Consider the following 21,641-nt stretch of genomic DNA (forward strand, 5'->3'; position numbering starts at 1 on the left):
CTCAATTTTTCTCCGAGCCTGCTTCTCACTCTCCCCAGAATCGACCTCGTGTGTTCCACATTTCGAGAAAACCTCGATCCCACTTCGTGTGTTTACGCCTCCTCTCACTCGATATGGCCCCGCATGGCGGTAAAGGCTCATTAGTCTTCCTATCACGGAAACGACAGTTTAAATTCTCAATGGATCATGCTTGACCTGTCTTTAACTCTACGGTTTTAGCGACACATGGCACTTTTAACGCACTCAAGAAATAATCTCAGACTTGAAACGTTTCCAAATATTCCCAAATCGTTTTCATTTTCTCGAAATCTTTAATGTTTTCTTGATATGTTTATTGGAGGGATTTTTCTGCCAACTTGCATTGTTGTTGACAGGAATTTAGTTAACCCGGAAACGGAATCGCTAATTTAGATTAACTAGTAGGAATAGGAAGAAGCACGTAAGAGCTAAAACGCACTTTACCAGTGCAGTTTGTAGAGGGTACGGTGTAGGAGGGAAATACCCTGCACATCTCCGTAAAATAGAATAGAGGTAGGGTGTGTAAAGTAAGTCTGTATCAAGGTAAATTAATAAATATCTCCACTGAGCTCCTGAAGAAATCGTTATTAAGAAATTTAAATCAAAACTTTTAAAAATAACACGAAAATAGTAAGCTCCCACAGGAAAAAATTCCTAAGACAGGCCATCTCACAACACTCTTCTCACATACATCATTTTCTATGAGATTTATTCCATTTAGCATAGCTTTAATCACCGATGTTGTTTGTTAAAGATAAGTGACTCGGTGGAAGAAAGCCAGATTAATGTAGCCTCTTGCTTTGCTTGTAATAGGTCAAGGAACACATTGATGCGATACGTGCCCGGAATGGAATGCAACATGTTAACGTCATCCGTTTTGGCTGCCCAATATACTCACTCGGTTAGCCTCAAATAATAGTAATGACCTTCAAAGACCCACTAATGTTTGTGTCATCGATGATATGCTGTTAATGTGTTGACTTGAGACGGTTCAAAATGTTCCGAGGAGCCTAAAGGACTGAGAGGGCGTTTTAGATCGGTATTAACTTGACTAAGCCCGAGGGTCGTATTCCGTCTTCCGTTGCAATGAGTACTACAGGAATGTCAACCATTCTGTACTGCCGTCTCCGTGTCTCGTGGATTAGCTGCATGTGACAGCCATGAGAACGAGAAAAAACACGCTTAAAACATCCAGAAAATCTGGGTATAAACTATCACACAGTGCTGGAGGAAATCCGTAGTGAAAATAAACAAGTGTTGTTAGCCAAAGAGAAAAATTTGTTCCGGAATGCATGTCATGTTGCAAAAGAAAGATCAAGAATAGCTTGACTTCACGATCCGTGATTATCAGCATCTCTTGATTTATCTTGATTAATATATTTTTCGTTATCTTGCAGCTGAATTGCTTCAGCTTCAAAATTAATTGCCTTCAGTAAAGTTCAACCATACAATTCAAACTGGCATTGCCTGTTCAAGCTGGTAAATTGGAATAAGGCGTCGCTCCATGCATAACACCGAAAATGACATTTACATGTGTGGAGCAGAACAATTTTCCAATAACCATTGATTGTTTTTCAAAGCGTTTGTGCAAACACTTGGTTTTCATTGCTTAACAGTAAAAACAAACAGATTTGCCCAGATACGATAAGATATTAATCACATCGAATAAAATCTACTTGATACAATATTTGCATTTAAAGCTAACAAACACCTTTATTTGCATCCAACATAGGTCACTCAATCATCTGGCCGCTCATGATGATATAATATTAACAGTTCTATCATTTGTAGCCCGGGATTTATCTAAAGCCTTTATCAAAACAAATCAACACACAACACAGTAGATTAAAAAGTAGCCTTGTTTTAATATAATGCAGGGTTTTTAAGTCGATTTTAGTAGCAAGTTTTCGCATCTTGACGTATTTTCTTCTTATGCTCAACCAAAGGCACACATGCTGTTTCTGTTGTTATTCTTGCCTGACATCACCTTTGGCCTTCATCAAGTACCACTCTTTTCATCTCCTTCCAATTTCCTCATTTCTCAGTTATCAGTAGAGCCAAAGAATCGTCATATCAGCAATGTCAATGACCTCTATTCTGACTTTTTTTGTTGCATTTTTAAATAAAAAGCAAAGTTTCTAAAAATACCAGGACATATCAATGTCATTGTTCTTTGGTGGTCAAAGGATCATTGGCCGTGGTCGTAGCCGCAGTTCTTCGCCGCATAGCTGCCTGTGGGATTTTAATATGCACGGCCTAAAAATAATGCTTGCTTTAAAAAAACAAGATTTCTAGAGCAGACATTTCAACACCCACTGGCGTCTTTAACAGGAAAATAAGACCGGCTCCAGATGTTTTCCCCCACAAATGGGAGGACAAGTGTTTCCGCGTCACGCCTATTGTATCTCATTATTTGGACATAAACTTGGCGACGGCCAAACCCATGTATTGAAATCCCTGCCAATTGATATTAATCCTGAAACACGGGCATTTAGTCATGACTAAAAATTGTACTTCCGAGAAGGACTGAAGGACGAACATTAGAGGGTTTGGCTTACTGGGATGAATAGAACGTTGTCTGCACGGCATGGTGTCGTCTGGTCTCATTGATTGAAATAACCAGGCACCTGAGAGCCACACATAATAAAAAACACTTACAGTAAGATTATTGCAAGTCAATACTATCTTCGGGAGTATCCTACGTTAAGATATTGAACCTTAATATCTCGACCGAGCGTTTCGTATCTGAGCCAGAGGCACGATCTCATCTTGTCTAAAACCAAACCCTTCAGGGATATTCTGTTGGCGGTTAGTTTGTTAGATTCCATTTGTGCGCCTGAAGCGATCATTCAAGTCCAACACTATCTAAATTTTTCACTGTTTCCCACGGGGTGCTGATATTCATTAGTCCAACATTTGGTCAACAGCCCCACGATAATAAATAAATAATCTTCATTCAGGAATGCCTACGTCACAAGTATTTAAATATAAGTATCCTGGAAAAACTTAAATCAAATAAATAATCAAAAGATAAAAATATCAGTAATTCTCCTAATTATAATTCAGCTTATAAACCTTTTTCATAGCTGTAGTACTTAATTCAAGTCAACTTGCCATACGCCCAAGTGACGATGGCTGACCAGTCCTTGTATAAGCATTCAATATTAAAACTGGCAGACGATCGTTTCGGACTTTATTAATTCAGCGCCCTCAAGTATTGATGATAAAGGAACGGATTATACGCCATAGATTAATAAAAGTTTCCGTTAATAGCTAGAAATTGGCTATAAAACAAGACTGAATTAGATCTTTGCAGTCAACTGCTTATCAGTTGTGTTGTTTATGATATTTCACTAATCAGGTAGTAAAATGAAAAGAGCTCGAGAATCAGTGCTTAATTCTAACCAGCTACAAGCCTTCACTTCAGTTAAAAATCCCACCTCTTTTGCATCTTATCAGTTGCTAAAGTTTCTAAATAGTTTTAAAAGTTTTGGAATTTTTCTTCCTCGGTTCAAAGAACAACAACTATTTTCTTATCAGTCTTTGAAGATGCATATGATTTTTTCTAGCCGATATTCACTGATTAAATGAGATTGGTCTTCAATCAAGTGCTTTTTGTGTTGGATCAGAATAATGAATATTGGAGCCGGGTCGAGAAGCAAACACGTAAAACTCGAGCTAAATTTCTCTAGCGATAATAAATATAAAATCTCGAAGTTGACTATTTTTTGGCAAAAGTCACGGCAGTAAAAAATTTTTTACGCACGCACGTCATGCTTTTTCATGGCCTCGCAGAAATAAAGGAAATATAAGCAAACTTTGAAAGATTTAAAAAATAATGATTTTACAGGAAAAAGGCGCGAATTCCAAAGCTCGCTCTTTATCTGTTTTTCACCCAATCAACAATGCTATAAATTTGAATAGAATAAAGTCTAGTCTTTGTCAAATTAACTTTTCGTAATGAAAAGGCTTCTGATACTTCGCATATTTATATGGATGGATTAAATTTTCCATAAATGTATAACGTTTACTAGATCTATCACTTGAGTAGTACTTGATAACATGGAAAATGATTAAGTGATCCACCCTTTTCTGCCATCGAGGGATCAAACTTCTTTATAGTAACTGGAATCAGGTTTTTTTATTGATGATATCTTGTCTTGTTCCTAGCCTTATCTAAAGTTACTGCATACACTAGGTATTAGCAAAGTTTAACTAATCATAATTGCGATTTGAAAGGCCCTTTTGTCTGTGGTAGTTCGGTGCCATTGGAGTTGCTGTCTTTGAAAATGGGGTCCCTCTTTCGTTTTCTTTAGTGTATGCAAGGATCGAATGCGGAAGGACATTCCCAAAACAATTCTGGCGGAAAAATTGTTCCTTTTGTTGTGAACAACAGACTGTACAAATGTCGGCCTACCTTCTACCTCAATACTATTGCTTCCTTCCTTCCTTCCTTCCTTGCTTCCTTCCTTCCTTCCTTCCTTCCTTCCTCTCTATTCCTGATTCTTGCTATATTTCATTCTAACTTTCATTCTTTCTTCATTCTTTCTCTTTCCTTCCTTACTCTATTTTCCTTTTTTATTTTTTTCTATTCGTTGTTGTCTCGTTCTTTTTATTCCCTTCCATGCAATTATACTCCCATTCCCTCTCTCCTCTATTCGTTCAGCTATTACCTCATTCAACTATTCTTTCGACTATATCTTTATTATCTTGTATCGTATAGGGATGTAGATTCGCAACCCTTCTCATTCACTGTCCACAGTAAATCACAAAGCAAATACAACAACGAATATTAAAGCTAGACTGATAAACCTGGCTTTGCCTTGGACATCTCTGTCGAGATTAGTGTCGAACACTCTCATCATTGTCACATACTAAAGCGATCAGTCGTTTGATCATGGTGGATCTAATTATAAATAGAAAGAGTAAAACGACGATCTCTTTATGCAAGTCTTATCATAAAGTTCTCTAGCAGAATCAGATAAGCGCAAAGTGCATAAGTCATACGCACTACACTAGCGGAAAGCCTTTTTAATGCTAGTCCATCCTCTTCGCGTGATCGCTACGCTTGTCTCTCTAAAGCCCAAATTTCCTAATCTCTCTTCCAAAGGACAGTCCACTATCACACATTCATTTTCTCAATTCACAGACAAATCTAGTGTTTAGAGTGGTTGTCGTGAGAAAGGATGCCATTATGTGAGTATTTAGTTCTGTTTTTATTAGACAGTGTGATCTATGTTATAGTACTGTAGTATGTAGTTTGCGCATGTTTGGTCTGGATATTGTGAGCGCGTGCGGCTAGCGCTGCTGCTGCATCCAGCTCATCAAACATGACGAATCCAAGGACTAAATTCTTATCTAGGTTGAACACATTGTAGTGCTATCGGTCACGATCCCCAGATCAATGGCGCCTAAGTTAGAATACAACGATTACTGATTGCATGATCCCTATCGTCCAGCGAACAAAGTGGTCGCTTGACGCGCGAAGTAATTGCTCAAGCGCCAGGGGCGGCTGCGAGAGAACATTGGGCCGCCATTCGTCACATCATAACCTTGAGCCATTTCTTAAAAGTTTGAATAGATAAACTCTACCCTAGGAATCAAAAAGTCTGTTAATACATCCGTTATCTACTTTACGGGTTTTCTTCCAACGGGCAAACAAAGTTTTATTAGTGAAAAAAAGTCTTCGGAAGCAAGAATGCTAATTGATCATCTTTAGCCACGGTTCTTGAGCAAAAATAGGGATTTTAGTCTAAACTGTTTGATAGGATTTGATGGAAACCGTTTATATAATTAAAGAGGCTGTAGCAATCTTAGCGCATCGGTTACGAAGATTCGTATTCAATTGCTTTAATTGAAAAGCCATGGACTACAATCGCCTGTATCGATCTGTCTATTTGCAGTTTTGTGTGTGTAGTCTAGTACTATCACCGTATTTCTTAACTTTTCCTCCTATTTCCCCCAGTGTGAGATATTTTCGTCTACGCAGTCGATGTATTAAATTTAACACCCTTTTGAAATTGTAGTTCAAAATTATCGTTTTTCATTTTCTCTTGTATGTGTGAGGTCCAGAAAGATAAGATTTGCTCGAAACGTCAGTATGTCTGTTCATAGAGTCGTTTTAGATGCCTGATGTAATCACGGTCTAGTTCTATCAGACAATTTCTTCCAAATCGAAAACTTAAATTGCCTAGGTAGGATACGGAAACAGACACAGAGAAAAAAGCATTTAGAAAACGAAAGATAGAATGATTATATCCGCGCTGTATTTTGTCCGGATCCAGAACCAAGATTTGTGTACGATTACCTCTCACAATGAATCTGTAAAGTTTCGTTTTTAAATTGTAATCACACTTATCGATGCTGCTTGATAGAAATCTGTTCAATCTCTGTTTGCGTAATATTACTCCCTATCACAATGACTAGGTAACAAATACATGCAATCGTGTTCAATCCATTTTTTGCGTTTTGTATCAAAATCTTTGTACAGTGATATACTTAGTGATAGCCTTAGTGTCAGTGCGTGCTCACATCCACATAGTTACACTACCAGCTCTTGGATCCAAGTTTGCGCGCGAATTAATTAATTAATTGAATCAACATTATTCCCACGATAATCAAACTAGTTTCTACTAAGCCGATGCAGAATTTCATTCCTCCTTGATAACACAATCCCATAAAAACAGCAGAAATTTTCTAATATTTTCCTTCGATGTCAAAACAGCGGGGAATTCCTGATTTTTATGTCCAATACTAATCAATCAATATAAATTACTCCGACCTCTTATTTTATTTTTAAAATATTGAGTTTATTCTGACAAATATTGAGTTACAATCGTACTTTTTGATGTACAATAATTACGATGGGAATTTTCTCCTGATTTATTTTACCAACTACTGACTTTCACAAAAGTAAATAACGGTTAGACCTTCTTGGCTTCAATGCGGATATTTATTCTAATTTTATTAACATCCTAGGCAAAAAAAACTTGTTAAACTGTCATCAAAATGTAATAATACTACCGAATCGGTTTCAATGTGAGAAAAAATGAAGTTGTTTGGTTTTTATATACCCTTTTGTGGTTCTTGTGTTTGGACTCCGTTTTAATGGTTCTGAACTCAAGATTGTGATAAACGTGTAATAGTTAAGAGAAAACAAGACCGTTTTCTAGAAAGCGTGTACTTAAACCCCTAGAGGCGAAAGCGTTTAAATGTTTCCTAAACTGCGCACTCAGTAATTGGATTTTCCTGATTAGCAATTAACCACGACGGGGAGCCACTACCACAGCTCTACAGGAGCAAGAAACAAGACCAGGTTGGATAAAAATGATTTGATTTAGCAGAGAGATACTGGTTCATGAATTTGAATGTAAAAAATAGTAGCTGACTACAAAGAACTCAGGTCTACTTTGTTCACATTGGTCTACATGTTTTACTTGAGAAATCAGAAACCTCTTAATGCAAGCACTTAAGGGATTAGAACCCCGAAAAACAATAAGACCAAAAGATGGCAATGGGAACGTGAAATACTCCTATGCCTCAACTACTAGATTTTCCCACACTTTCCCCAAGATAAAACTACATAGAATAATAAATAAACTCCCAGTAGAAACTTGAATGTCTGTGCTATGTCAAGTCCTTTTTTTAAAAAAGGTCCAATATGACATTGGAGTGTTTTCTCCTAAGCATTGTTAATTGTTTTGTGGCTCTTTCGTTATGTTGCTTGAGTGCTGGGACAATTACGAAAAGTTATTCTGAGTCCATGTAAAAGCCCTTTTTAATAGATTCGGTGTCCCTTTTAATTAACAGCTTCTAAAAGACTGCCCATAACTTTTAAGTGTATTACCGAAAATAAACAAGAAATACAGTTAGATTCTATTCTAAAGACGGAAGAGGAACTTCGCTGATTTAAGTAAAACTGCTTTAAAAGGATTGTGTGTTTATGTGTGTTCATCTATAGGGTTATTATATTATTTTTTAATAAAAGAATATAGTTTTTCTCGGACTTGCTGAACGTTATCATGTGACATTTTATAAAGTTTGTTAAGAATAAGTTTGACAAGACACTCAAAGTCCAAAAACTCATTTTTTCTTGCTAAAATTCACGTTACGTTAAAGTCCAAATGCATTAAATCGAAAGCCAAGCAAAGGTGTTTTAAAGAAAGGAGACTTTAGACAAAAAGTCAAACTACTTAAAACAACAAAGGAACAGACATTCATTCAAAAGAAAAAAATTAAAATGCCCCAACATTAAAACGCCCGCTAAATGAATTTGTTAGCCTTTTCTTCATTGTATACTTATTCCCTACGACAATTTGCGAGCTGCTTGATCTATTTATGAATTATTGGCACGTGTGCTATGTCATTCAGCTAAAACCCGAAATAGGTTCAAATCGATGTAGATTGAACAAATATTGACTTGGCTAAATTTCTGTTCAAAAAGAGAAATTGGGCATGATTGATAAATTAGCTTTTTTAACAATAAAAGCTCACATCTGCCTCTGGAGCTCGCGTCTAGATGTGTTAAAGAAGCCAACAAGAAGTCGCGTAATTTGAGCTGGAAGATCGACGAAGGATGAATTTTGAAGTTTCAAAGATGTGTCTGAACTGTCTTTGTTCGAGTAATGCAGAGTAAGAGGACTTTAGTGTTTAGTGCCCTCAAATTTGATGTGTCAAAAACTATTCTTTGATAATCAATTAAAACCCCTTTTATTGAGATCCGATAGGAATAAAAAAATCGTAAAAGTGGCAAAAAATGTTTTCTAAAAATATGTACATATTTATCCTATATTTCGGTTCTATCCAGAATTTGTTCTATGCTAGTGTACTATGAACATTGGTCAAAGAAACGTTTGAACACTTTAATCTAATAAGCTCCAGTGTTTAAAAATAAAAAACCTAAACCACTAACAGATCAGAAAGACACGTAAGGAGATTGGGTTATTTGCTGTAGATTAATTCCTAATCTTCATTACTTTATGCTTTGTGTTGTTGACGTTAGCTTCTGCCAATTGCCTTTCAAAGTTGATTTAGCCACTGTACTGTCAAAACGATCCAGCTGCTTACCAAAGAAAAGCACAACAAAAGATCAGTGAGCTCGGACAAAGCCCACACATTAACCTTCAAAAGAACATTAAGTTATCAGTCGCATTATCATGCCCTCTGCCTTCGAAGCTCTTTATCTTGCTCATCTTGCCTGGGCGCTTCCGTCCAGAGATTTTCTAGCCCCAGCATATTAATCTTATCTCGAAAAATGTCCCTCTTTTTGCCATTTCTTTTTTGTACAGCCTTTGGCATTTTATACGAATTGAAAGCGTTGTTTACAAATCATATTATAAGAAAAATTGAAAAAACCTAGAGGAAAGATTTATGTGATGGTGTTATGAAGAGAGGGTAGAATCGACAATTTCAGACAAAAAGGGGTAATCGCTCGAAAATAGCGTTTTCACGTCCATGATTAGTTTTCTTGTTTGAGGTGCAGATGTTAACGCTCAATCCATTCAATCTCCTCAAAACAACATATTCGCATTCTTCTAACCAACACACTGACTCAGTAATGAGCGACATCTTTTATTCCTACATTTAACAGACAAATTGCGACCTTCAAGAAGTTCATTCTTTTCCCCTTATTTTTTTGGCACTTTAAGTTTTTTTTTTCATTTAATTAATATCAACAACTCAAAACTCCATTAAGAAAAAGAAAAGTCCAATTTAATTTCTATAAATTTAGTTTGAAGAAAAGATAACGTTATGAGATGATCGAGCCTGAGGGCCCGTGTGCATGTGCCTATTAAGAAGGCTTTATGGAGGTGTGTCGAACTAACCACGTCGTACTGACATAGGGTTCCCAATTAAAAAGGTTTCAAAGAAGCTAAAATAATCGAATCATAAAAAGTTTAAAGAATCACTTTTCCCCAGCGTTGATAAAAAATGAAAAGAAGTTTGGGGAATTCGATCGAGCAATTGTATTCTTACATTTGAAAATTTCATTAATGCTATTGAATTTTTCTAAATCTTTTTTATCTTGAATAAAAAAGACTGTAGAATTTGAAACGGGCACACCTCTCCTCTCTTGAGTATAAAGGTCTGCAAGTGAGAAAATGTATGAGAAATGACGAAATTTGAACGAAATACCAGACTATCTATCATAACATATCTCGAGACAGCACGTTCGACAAGGTAAAAACACCTTTTTATCTCTTAGTAATGCAAATAAATTTTAACAAAAGGAGGTAAAAATAAGATGAAATAGTCGTCAAAAAAAGACATTTTTGATGTTCAAAAGTCTATCATTTTAAGTCAAAAAATTGGATTTAAGATTTTTACAGTTTTGATTTCATCTTTTCAATCTTTTTTTTTTTTTTTTTTCCTTCTTTTTCTTCTATCTTTTTAATTCTAAATAGCTACGTAATTAAATTAAGTAAGCTTTTTCTTTGTTTTTGGACTATAATATTTGGATTATTTAGAGAATGAAGTAGGAATTTACGAGCGTGGTTAGTATTGTGGAACATCTGATTTTTGAAAATCATTCAGCCTAGTTAGTCGTAATTTCTATGAACCTCTCCCTTGAACCTTAACATCAAGTGTACCATGTCATCGGCATCGTTCTAGACTAGTTTACCTACATCAAACACAGCCTCTTCTCTTCATCAAGTCCTAAATATGTCACCTAATATCGATCATGATAAAAAAAAAATGCCATCAGAATTACTGTGATTATGTTTTTGGTCGTGACAAACAATCAGTGGAAAAAATGGGCGTGATTCGCTTTTTCATGTCTTGATGCCCGCGCATTTATCGGGCTGATTTACTTCAAAATCAATAGAAAATACTTCTTTCTATTTCATTCTACAGTGCTTTCGTGCATCTTGTTTCAGTGATCTTTTCTTCAAGTTCTATTCTAATGTTAAACTGCACGTGTTGAATTTCAAGTCGGGTTCCAATCTTCGATATCACAGCAACAGCCCTGAAAATCAGAATAACAACAGCGTGGTTGTTAACTGACTACCACACACACTCACTAACAATATTCTACTTCGAGACGCGCAGTAACATTGTATCACTTTTAGCTTAGTGATAAAATAACTGATTAATGCTGTAGTTTTCTTTGATTATAACTTGGAATATTGCCTTTCGGTTATCTTAGGTCTCATATTTTGAAAAACAAGAACAACAATGGACCAAGCACACTCTAATTTAACTTAAGTAACTTTGAGGTATTTTTATGCATCTTGCATCTCGAATATTCACGAAAACATACCATTTCGAGTTGCATTTCCCACTAAAATGTACGCTATCGTACTTAGCTATTTTTAAACTTTATTTTGATCTTAACTCATGGATGTATACATGATGTTATTTTACAGCGTGTCACAATCAGTTTGTCGAGGAATTTAGATAAAAAACAAATAAAAAAGGTTATCGTTTTTGATTCATTGAATTTTTACGAAAAAAATTACAATACACTGGTCATGTAGTTCAGATAGACCCATGGAAGAAAAGGGGAAAAAGGGCCAAAATGTACTAGCTACAATTAAGCAAAAATATGAGAGAAATTCGACTAAAAAACAAAAACTTAAATTAAATTAAAAAAAATAAAGTTAATACATTTTTGGGGAAAAATAAGTTTGAATAAATAATAAGAAATATTTCAAATAAAAGTTTGTTTGTTTTTTGTTTTTGTTTTTTTTTTTGTTTGTTTTTTGTTTTTTGTTTTTGTTTTTTTTCAAAAGTTTAAATTAGAATTTGTTCCTTGGGGAAGTTCGCAAAAATGTCAATTTTTTTTTCCCCACTTAAATGGCAGTCCAATTTAAAATCTTTATTATCACTGATAGGCAAAAACCTAATTATTATTATTATATAATCTTGGAAAAAGAAAGAAAGGAAAAACAGAACAATTAACTTTGGGCTCCAAAGTGTTCCTGAAATCACAGACATAAAGAGCATTGGCCATCCGTGTTTCACGCAAATCGTATGATTATCATATATCATATCAGCTAATGTTCTAGCTATTAAACTCTAAGATAATCCATGGAGTTGAATCTCTTAACTGCACTTGGATCTAGAAACAACTGACTCCGTACAGTCGGCGGCTAAAACTTGACGCAGATATGAATGACCCTACATCAAAAATACTTTGATTTGATCCAAATGAGCTGATAAGAACTCGCTTCAACCAGCTTAATTGCGAAAACTTTGTTATTTGAAAAAATAGAAGGCCAATCATTTAACAATGTAGTGAAAGAGAAGTGCTGCTGAAAGATGCGGAGAATTCCAAGACTTTGTTTCTAGACCGTTCCTCTCATTCAGTATGGCATGACTCTTGATGCACATTTTCATTGAGGGGCTCACGATCTGATTAGAAAATGAGGTTTTGAAACATTTATATTACGTTTGAAGATTGTGTTCTGCTTAATAAAATGGATCGTAATAGCGGATCAATATTGGGGTCTAGAGTTGTATCATGCATAGCAGTGGTTAACGTAATTCCAAGTGCCAAATAATAGCCCTGAAGTAAAATGCTTTCAAAGGTCCTTTAAACTCACTACAACCTGTCTGTGGAACCCGACGTAAGAATTTCAGCCCGGCCCTCGTATTGAGGACAGCCTCATCAGTTTATATCAGAATACTTTCAATTTTTTACCCTTGCAGCTGTGGTTTCTCATATCTATAGATCAAAACTTCATATATAACAAATGGGTAATCAACACCTTTTTCGACCAAATTCTCTCCTTCGTTTATCCAGCATGTTGGAATGTGAAGCATCTTTAGTGTTTGGAATTATCGCAGGGATGCCCCAAACTAGAATAGCCTTAATTATTTTTTTTTCTCATAAAGCTCTGCGTGTTTTATAAGTTAGATCATATTTTGGATCGGACCACACCTTGCGCCATACGCCCTCTCTGTTCTGAATTGACCATCCCCTTTGTAAGTGGGAGCAAGAAGTTGTTCGATTCATCCCATAAACACGAGAAATTGAAGAAGGGTTTGAAGATGGATTTTTAAATTTATTTTCCCTCGGTTTCAATCGACTAAATTGTTTAAGATGCTTTTAAGCCATGTTTTGCCATTCGATTAAGATGCGCTTAGCAATATATATTCAGTTAGATTATCAGTTCATATCAGTGGTTGTAAACAATGAAGATAGCCTTGCTCTGTTCATGAACCCCAATGATATCGACAATCATGTATATGATGAATCTTTGCCGAACGAGTCGACGGGCCTGAGTCAGTGTTTGTTTTGGACGACACCTTATCACATTAAGCCAACTTAATACGACTCGCGTTTTGCAACACCAAAGTAAAACTACACCGAAAAACAACTGAATTCCGAGTAGGAAAATTCTAACAAGCTTAATAATAGTTTTGATTAGCGCTATTCCTCGGTTCAACCTTGTCCATCGTATGATGACGCAGTTGGCTTTTCTTGTCGTGATTCTGCTTCAATGTCAGGGAAAGAAAAAATAGTTCTCACGGGGCAATCGTATTAAAAATAAAATAAAACGAAATCATTGACTTGATAAAGTTAATGTAAAGTTTAGGATGATATTCTTGCTATAAAATCAATCAGTGAGATACGCAGATAGCTTTACGTTCGATTCTTGTTGACTTGGCAGAATAATGGTTGATCAATGACCTCCCATCTTTGAACATGAAAACATGTAAATACAAACGCTAAACAGGATTAACTAAATCTACTCAAACGAACCAAACAACGTTTTTTGACTAATACTTAACACGATGTTAAAATTATCTGCGTAGAGCATTAGCGATACGTTGAATTGTTGCATCTCCAATCAATGCAAGTTTTTGTGATAACGCAACAGTGTTGTTTAGATGGCCCCTCTTTTTGATCAGCCCTCACTACAGCAATATGATTATGAAGGAGCGATATATATTTCATTCTCGACAAAAAAAAAAAAAGATTATATCTGATAGCCAGAGCCCTTTAAAAGACGTTTAAACTGTTGATAACAAAGCAAGCCACCATCAAAATGATCTTTTTGTAACAGTTTTATTTCAAGGTCGGTTTAAACTAGATCAAAGTCTATGTCAACTAAACAAGATGATCACAACTGGTAGAAAAGCAAATATTGTACTAAGAGGTCGTTAGGTTAGAACAATACTTTAGCAACGAAATGCAGCTCCGTTTGCGAAGTGAAATATCTCAAGTCATTAATAACAACAACAGTGTCAGTGTTTGGAAAAAGATCGAGTACAGTTTTGATTTAGTCTCATGAATGACCTCTGCTAGACTCGAAAATACTTTAGCTCACATTCCGTACTCCGATAACAAAACATGGTCTATTTACAGTGCTCTTGACCGTGTTGGTCCCTTAAATGAATTTTAAATACAAATAGTATAAGCATCGAGGGAATGTTTATTGAAGGGTTACATGCAAAAGCATGCAGCAGAGAGAGGAAACAGAATACTAACAATATCGATACCAGGACATTAAATTCTTACCCCCTTACGTTTGACTGACACAGGTTAAAATCCAGAGGAAACGTCATTGTTTTTAAGAAACAATCTTTTTATGCAAAAATTTACAAATTATACAAAAGTTACAAATGAACTCTGGCCCCTTAATGTTCGTATTTCTGAAATTTTTTATTGTGAGTTTGTCGTTGGAAAAAAAGTCTGACTGACCGTGGGAGGATTGTCATTGTTTTGGCTACAAAAAGTGTATTCGGAGTAGTGAGAGTATCCGTATCCCATTTCTCTATATATACCAAAAATGAATCTAGTCAGAGGTTTATCGAGTTGATTTTTCAGTGTTTATAGATGAATCCGGTGTTTCAATGATCTATGTGCATACATGATTTGTCACTAATGCGTAGAACCCATTAGCCTGATCGACTTTGCTCTTTATAATAACGACAATGAAGTCGCCACTAATCACAGATATCGAATCACTACGCTCAGTTCTGACCAGGACTGACAATTTGCCCGTTATTCTTTGCATGATCTCAGTTTATAATCAAAGACGTGAAGCCTCAAAAAGTGATTAAGATAAAGGGACATGAGGAACACAGCTTTGGCGCCAGTTTCTGTGAACTTTTGCTTTGTTCTGGAGTAGAGAAAAAATAGAGGGAAAAATCAGGGCAGTTTTGCATAATTCAGCTTTTTGTGCCCAAAATACTCCAGAATAAAAGGGATTCCGCTTCTAAATGTATGGAGACTCTCAATCTCAAAGAGCAATCGCCTTATCTAGACGTTAAAGTAAGGTTTATGTCAATCAAAGTGGTAATACTAAGGGTAGAAAAACTACAAGCCATAGGGAAAAAACCAAATGACGTTTTATCTCTTATCGTGCGATCTGAGCCTGATGAAAAGTTGTTCGTGTTTGATTCATAATATTGGCAATATTTTCTAACAAACTTATCAAGATTGATGAGTACAATATTTTCATTCATTCTCAGAAAAAAAGAGAGAGAAAAGAAGAAAGAATGATGAGTAACCGACTCGTCTTTTCAAGTTTGAAAGTAGTGTATTTAGTAAATGTCTGTTGGAGTTGTATTGAATGTAGCAGTCGATCAGGTGAAACCTTGGAAACTCGATCAAGATGTTAACAAGATGTCATACCTAGGCGTGCATTTATGAAATATTTACGTATGCGAAGAACTGTTCTTGAAAAGCATTACGCATATCAGAAAAGATCTTTGATCCCCGAGGTGTGAATATTGATGTGGTAGACGCTTCTCTGCTGGCAGAAGCAAGATAGAACGACTATCAACATCAGCTGTCGTTCTAACCATCAAGAAAACACCATAAAACTCGATAACTGTTTTTCTAAATTGTCTGGAAGGTTTTCGTCTGTTCTGTTGTTGTTGCTAACCAAATCGAGAAGAACAAAACTAATTTCATCAATTTTTTATTGGTTTGCGTGTTGTGGGAATTCTTCACTGTTTATCTTGGAAAAAATTGTGTGTCTAAAAAAAGAGCAAAAATAGAGAAGGTTTTTATAACGGTCAGAATGAACTGAAGAATGAAAGCTAAGCAGCGCTCAGTTTCTCACTCAGTTTAGGTCAAGGCAATGCCATTGTTCATTGCTGCAGTTTTTAACTCTAAAAGCGCGGAAAAGCAAAATAAATACAGGAAATTTGAGATATTACTTTCTTCAAACCTTCAATTTTTTCAAGATGAACTCCATCTCCCACAGAGATAAGAGATAGTAAAGATGGAGTGATAGCGCAAAGAGCATCCAAACTACAGTTGAAGGCGCTTCAAAACTTCAATACGGGACTTATTTCCGGAAGTCAAGTTTGCTTGCCGAATTGTTTACGAAAACCCTTTTCCAAACCGTCACAACAGACCTCGTATCTAGTGTAGAATCTGTGGCATCGGCAGTGTATTGGAAATACGTTTCCTTCATCAAAATTAATGCAAGTTTGATCTTATCTTTCAATTTCGTGGGAAGAAAATGAGTGTCCATTTCGGCTGGGACGAGACTCAATTAATGTCTCCGGCACACTAAAAGGGGAAAAAATTACAAAATAGTATATGGGAAATAGTTTCACTTAGGTATTTTCTTTCTTTCACTAAAAAATATTGATGATAGGAGATGTTGAGATGAGTACAAGAGTATTGAGATAATAATAATATAATATAATAATACATGACCGCACCCTGTTACAATAAACAAATCAGAATCACTATGGTGTCATAGGCCTTAAATAAAGCGGTGTCGAGTTATTGAGATGAGGCAAGAGCTGAAGTGAAGTGAAGTTTAAAGAGTGTGCGGTAAAATAAGTAAGTACTGTAGTAGTACTAGTTTATACCGAAAACTACCACGACAGACAACACTACTCAGTAGAATCAAAGAAGGTAATCAATCAGCAATCCTCCTTTATTACAAATTTAACGAAATAAGAAAAGTAACTAATTAGATTTTTATTCGTTTTTTTTTTTTTTTTTTTTTTTTTTTTGGAGGGAGAAAGTTAGCTCTGTTAGGTCAAAAGGAATTTGACCAGTCCGTGGCATGTTTTATCAATGCGATTTCATTGTGTTTGATAGCTGATTCGATTGGGATTTTTTATATTTAAAGCGAAGGTTGAATCTATTTTATTCTATCATGGTTTTATACATAGTTTGAGGGCCCACAACAGATGTTTTTGTTCATTCGATATTTTTCAACTGCGAAAAAAATTGCCTAAAATGGTCGGTTTGGAATTTAACTCATCGACATTGTCTTGAGTACAAACGATCCTAAAAGACTCCATCCAGCATCATTAGAAATTAATTATAATGATTTCTTTGACAAAAACATAAATATTTCAACGTAGACCACCTTGATGTAAGACTAATTTCTTACAACAGCCTCGTAGAATCGTATGGCTATGCTGAAAAATGACCACTCTCGACTCGATAGTTGTCTTGTACGATTACCTGATTTCTCGTTGCTCGAACTCTGCATAGCAAAAAGCCCAAACACATCCTTTTTTGTCTACGACTTCAATTGCGTATTATCAGTACCGAGATTCGAGCTATTGATCTCATTCTGACAGGATTAGATTTCAACACTTTTCAGCGCTAACCATAACATGATAATGAAGATATTCCAGATCGAAACTATTTCATTCCGACTACACTCGCATTTCTTCCTCGTTCAGCACGTCTAAGGAGCTTGTCAGCGAAAGTGTGTCTTGTAGCGCTGAAAATGACCAGGGACGTTTCTATTTCCTCCCTCCATTAACTTCACAGCTCAAGACAAATATTTCGCGATTTAGCAAAATCCGTGCGATTTTAAAATATTGACATCAATTTGTCTTGGATTGCGCTTGTGTATTTGTGAAGATTTATTTGGAGTCAGTTTTTGCAGATAACGTTTAGTAGTTGTATCGAAAAGAAAACTTGCCCACTTTCCCGTTATTACCTCATTATTAAAGTCAAAGTTGCGCTCTGAATCCGTATTAACGAGAAAGGCAGTGAATGAATTTCTGTAGTAAACCGAGATGACGCAGGGTCAGAATTCGGGATTGAAACAATGGCTGCAAACTGAAGCATTTTCTACTTATTCGCCCATTCTTACCGTTCCTTTTTCTTCAGAATCCCTAACACTTCCTTCTTCCATTTTTCACACATTTTTAAACCACCAAAAGTTTTTTCTATCACCTAGAAATGCTATTATAATATTGCTTTACTGATATCAGCCAGATAGATATACGAGACTTTAACTTGCCATTTTCGTTTACCGATTAAAAGATTACAAATCTCGTCCGATTCCATAAACTTTCAAGTCATGGTTTGCTCGCCTAATATAGCACCACTAATGGGTGAAAACAGTAAAATGGTCTGAAAACAATGCATGTAAGCTTGGAGTAAACGAGGCGGAGAATTATAAGTTCATTGGATATTCGAGTCTTGATGTTTCGCTCTTTTTAAGCCAATGCAAGGGACATTTAAGGAAAGCAAAATGAAACAATTATAACCAAATCTTTAAAAGTATAAAATGGCTATTATTAGGAATCGAATCAATGTGATTTATACGTAGTTGGGCTATAGCAGCAAGCCAGACTAGGGCATATATCATACTCATTACTATCTAATAGTTGAAGGCATTACAGAATGAAAACAAAATATGCTTTTTTTTATCTCCATCTTATCTCCAAAAGAAAACGAAGCAAACTAAAAAAACTGGCTTAAAAATAATTTGCTGCATAGAGCCGGTAAATAGAAAATACGACTTTTATCTTTTTTCAATTCGATTATAGATGAAAAATGCCTTTCAGTCAAAGTTCTTTCCGGCCAGTTCTCGTGTAGAGATAAGACTCGACAAAAGTCCAACTTTCATTTATTTGTTATCCCGAGATCCTAACTTAGAAGCAAAACTTCTCGTAAAATTAAGAATTAAAAGCTTTTCGAAGTGGATTGGATGAAATTTCGAGTGATTTTTTCTTCAAACTTCGATGGATTCCTATTTGGAATCACCTCGTTATTACATTTCTATCTTTTTTTTTGCCTTTTTTCTCCTCTAAACTTTTATTAAATTTTGCTCATTATTTCGTTTCTCATGTGGACCCTTCAAAAAGGCCAAGTATTACGACCGCTGTAAGACATCTGGTTACTCAATGATCACGTGACGCGCTTTCGTTGGCCCAATTCTTCTGTTCATCTTCCAATAAACAGACGATGACCATGCATACTAATGAGCTCTATTTTAATTTGGTTAATTTGCGTTATAAGTAACTTCAAAATGAATCAATTTATTGGAGTTAATCGATTCTCATGATTTAAGGCCAACCAACTCCGGGTGTAATTCAGTTCGCCAAGCTACATCTCACGAGACGGATCGAAGATTTCCAACAACTCGCAATCCAAGTAAGCATCCCTTAAAAACCTTATCCATTTTACTCTCTTTATAGCCTTTAATCTCAGTTTTATCTGTTGGTCTGTTAAATTGTAACTTAACAAAGAATTTCTCTTCTTTTTATGCATGAGAAAAAACTTTTTTTGATTTTCGATATTGATGTGTTGACGACGTGTTTGGATAGATTCCCAAGTTTTGACATTCTCGAGGCTTTGTAGGAATCACAAAGTACTTGAACCAAAAATACAAAATCACAATAACACAACTTCCAAATCGACCTAATTTTTTTGGAAAAACTTTTTAATCAATCTTGAGGTGAGATTCCCAACTTATATTATGAAATTCAAGCTGAAATATCAGTTGGTTTTATCAGAGATAAAAGCTTAAGGGTGTTGGAATAGTGGTGCTTGTTATTTTATGAGCATAATAACAACTGTATATACTTGGTTTTCATATAGCAGTTTAACAAGCAGTTGATTCAAAGAGGCGAAATTTATCTTGAAGAAGGAATAACATTTACTATCTCAGGAGGACATCAAATCATGTGTAAATGCAATGAAACTGAGATTGACTTAATCAAGGGTTGTCAGTGTGCGGTTCATGTTCAAATTTTTTTTATCTTAGTTATTTGACATTCTCGGTGATTTTATTCGGCCCAAAATCAGACTTTTTAAAAAAAATTTCCCTTGAAGAATCTGTTCAATTATTTAACAATACATTCATCCAATATTTTTTACTCGATTAACTCTTTTTTTGTCGTACTTTAATAGTTTAAGTAGAGTTTAAAGCTGAGAATTATTTTCGTAAAACTTTAGCGTCTCCTGGTTTTTCAGTTTTATCAGACATGCTTACGATCGACTAGACTCAAACCACATACTTTTAAGGCTATTCTTTTCCATTTAACGACTAATAATGTATAAAAAGCAAGACAAAAGTTCTAAACGTACTTAATCTTAAAAGAAAATATTCCTGAAAGCTTTAAAACCACGTCAACAGATCTACGTTCTTGTTCTTAATTGGAAAGATTTTAAAACTCGTAAAACACGTTTGAAATAATTGCTCAAAAACCACCGTGTTACCCTGACGAGAAAGGTTGTTTTGTGGCACTACTTATTTTGACATCCACAACGACAGTTTATTGCGCTTTCCGAAATTAGCGCGAGTTTTGGTGAAGGAACGTTCTAGGTGTGCGATCAAGGAAACCCCGCCTGAACGTGAAGTGAGTAGGCTGGAATGAAATTTAAATGCACAAAATTACTCAATGGCGTCTGTAGTCTCGATTATTAGAATTGTAATTCAAACAATTTTCAATCTATTACATATCAATGTCAAAAGCAAAGGATCTCATTACCTGAGTGTCGTTATAGCTTGGGACTATATGAAGTACGGTGCGTTGTTCGGACTCCCAGATGTCAGAAACATGTCCTAGTTTGATTGTGTAAACAAAATGTTTGCAAAATTAGTATTATCTTATTAATTTAGCATTTTCCACTTTTTGGGGGAGAGCAATTATAATAGGATTCTGTTATTTTCAATTTAGACCACAGGTCCATATTTGAACGTAATTTTGAATACTTAGGGAAAATGGTTCTAGAGAGGGCAGATGCACAGAAACGTAGTAAAGAGTAATGAAGATCAAACAATTCAATCTCTCGATTCAGTGTTCCACTGGTTTTTGGAGCTTAATCTCCTCGTGCCTACTTTAATTTCTCGACGTTCACATCTCAAGTGAAATGGTTTTTGAAATCTGATTCACTTGTTCTGTGATAAAACTTCGGGGTTGGTAGGCCATTGATGGTCAAATTGATAAGAAACGAAGTTTCTCCCAAATACAATTTATTTTTCACTGTTTAGCTAATTGGAATCCCCAAAACTGATAATAACTCAACACAAAAAGGGTAAAATCGAATTATAATTTTGACACTTCATTTATTATTCGTACTTATGGACCGAAGAAAGAAACTTTTAGGAGTTTTAAGAGTTCGTTGGAAAACCATCAGACCTTAGAACAACGATTAAAGAGTCTTAATTTGATTTTTTTACGTTGACCGGAAGGACATAAATAGAGGGACGGATGGAGTCGTTTAGGACTGGTCGGTTGGTTAGGAAAAATCCAAATATTTTTGGTTTGGTTTGAGGGATTCTTGACTTGAAGAATATGGTTTGGCTATGGTTGCGTGTACCGCTTACACCATGTCATCGGCAACATTTTCGATTTCCGATGAGTGACAGGTCAACAAAGGTCTTCGCGAGTGTTTTGTACGTGTAGCTGCCAAGTAAGTGTTTCTTTTTACGCGTAGGAAAATTTTTACA

General features: G+C 35.5%; 1 protein-coding gene across 4 annotated transcripts in view; it reads left to right on the forward strand.

The window, feature by feature from the left end:
• Positions 1-5,069: 5,069 nt before the first annotated feature.
• LOC116296775 (GATA-binding factor 2) overlaps positions 5,070-21,641 on the forward strand; it is a 31,810-nt gene continuing 15,238 nt past the window's right edge. Inside the window, exon 1 of one of the 4 annotated variants that reach the window (XM_031704847.2) lies at positions 5,070-5,214. In XM_031704847.2, the coding sequence (XP_031560707.1) occupies positions 5,205-5,214 (10 nt within the window). In that variant the 5' untranslated portion in view covers positions 5,070-5,204. Of the gene's footprint in view, positions 5,215-16,731; positions 16,847-19,187; positions 19,340-21,417; positions 21,605-21,641 lie in introns of those variants that run through there. The other 3 variants (XM_031704854.2, XM_031704850.2, XM_031704855.2) reach the window with 3 other exon arrangements.

This window comes from Actinia tenebrosa, unplaced genomic scaffold, assembly GCF_029948245.1.
Source record: "Actinia tenebrosa isolate PJP-AT-01 unplaced genomic scaffold, QUT_ActTen_1.0 PGA_scaffold6__47_contigs__length_16458017, whole genome shotgun sequence".
NCBI lineage: Eukaryota > Metazoa > Cnidaria > Anthozoa > Actiniaria > Actiniidae > Actinia > Actinia tenebrosa.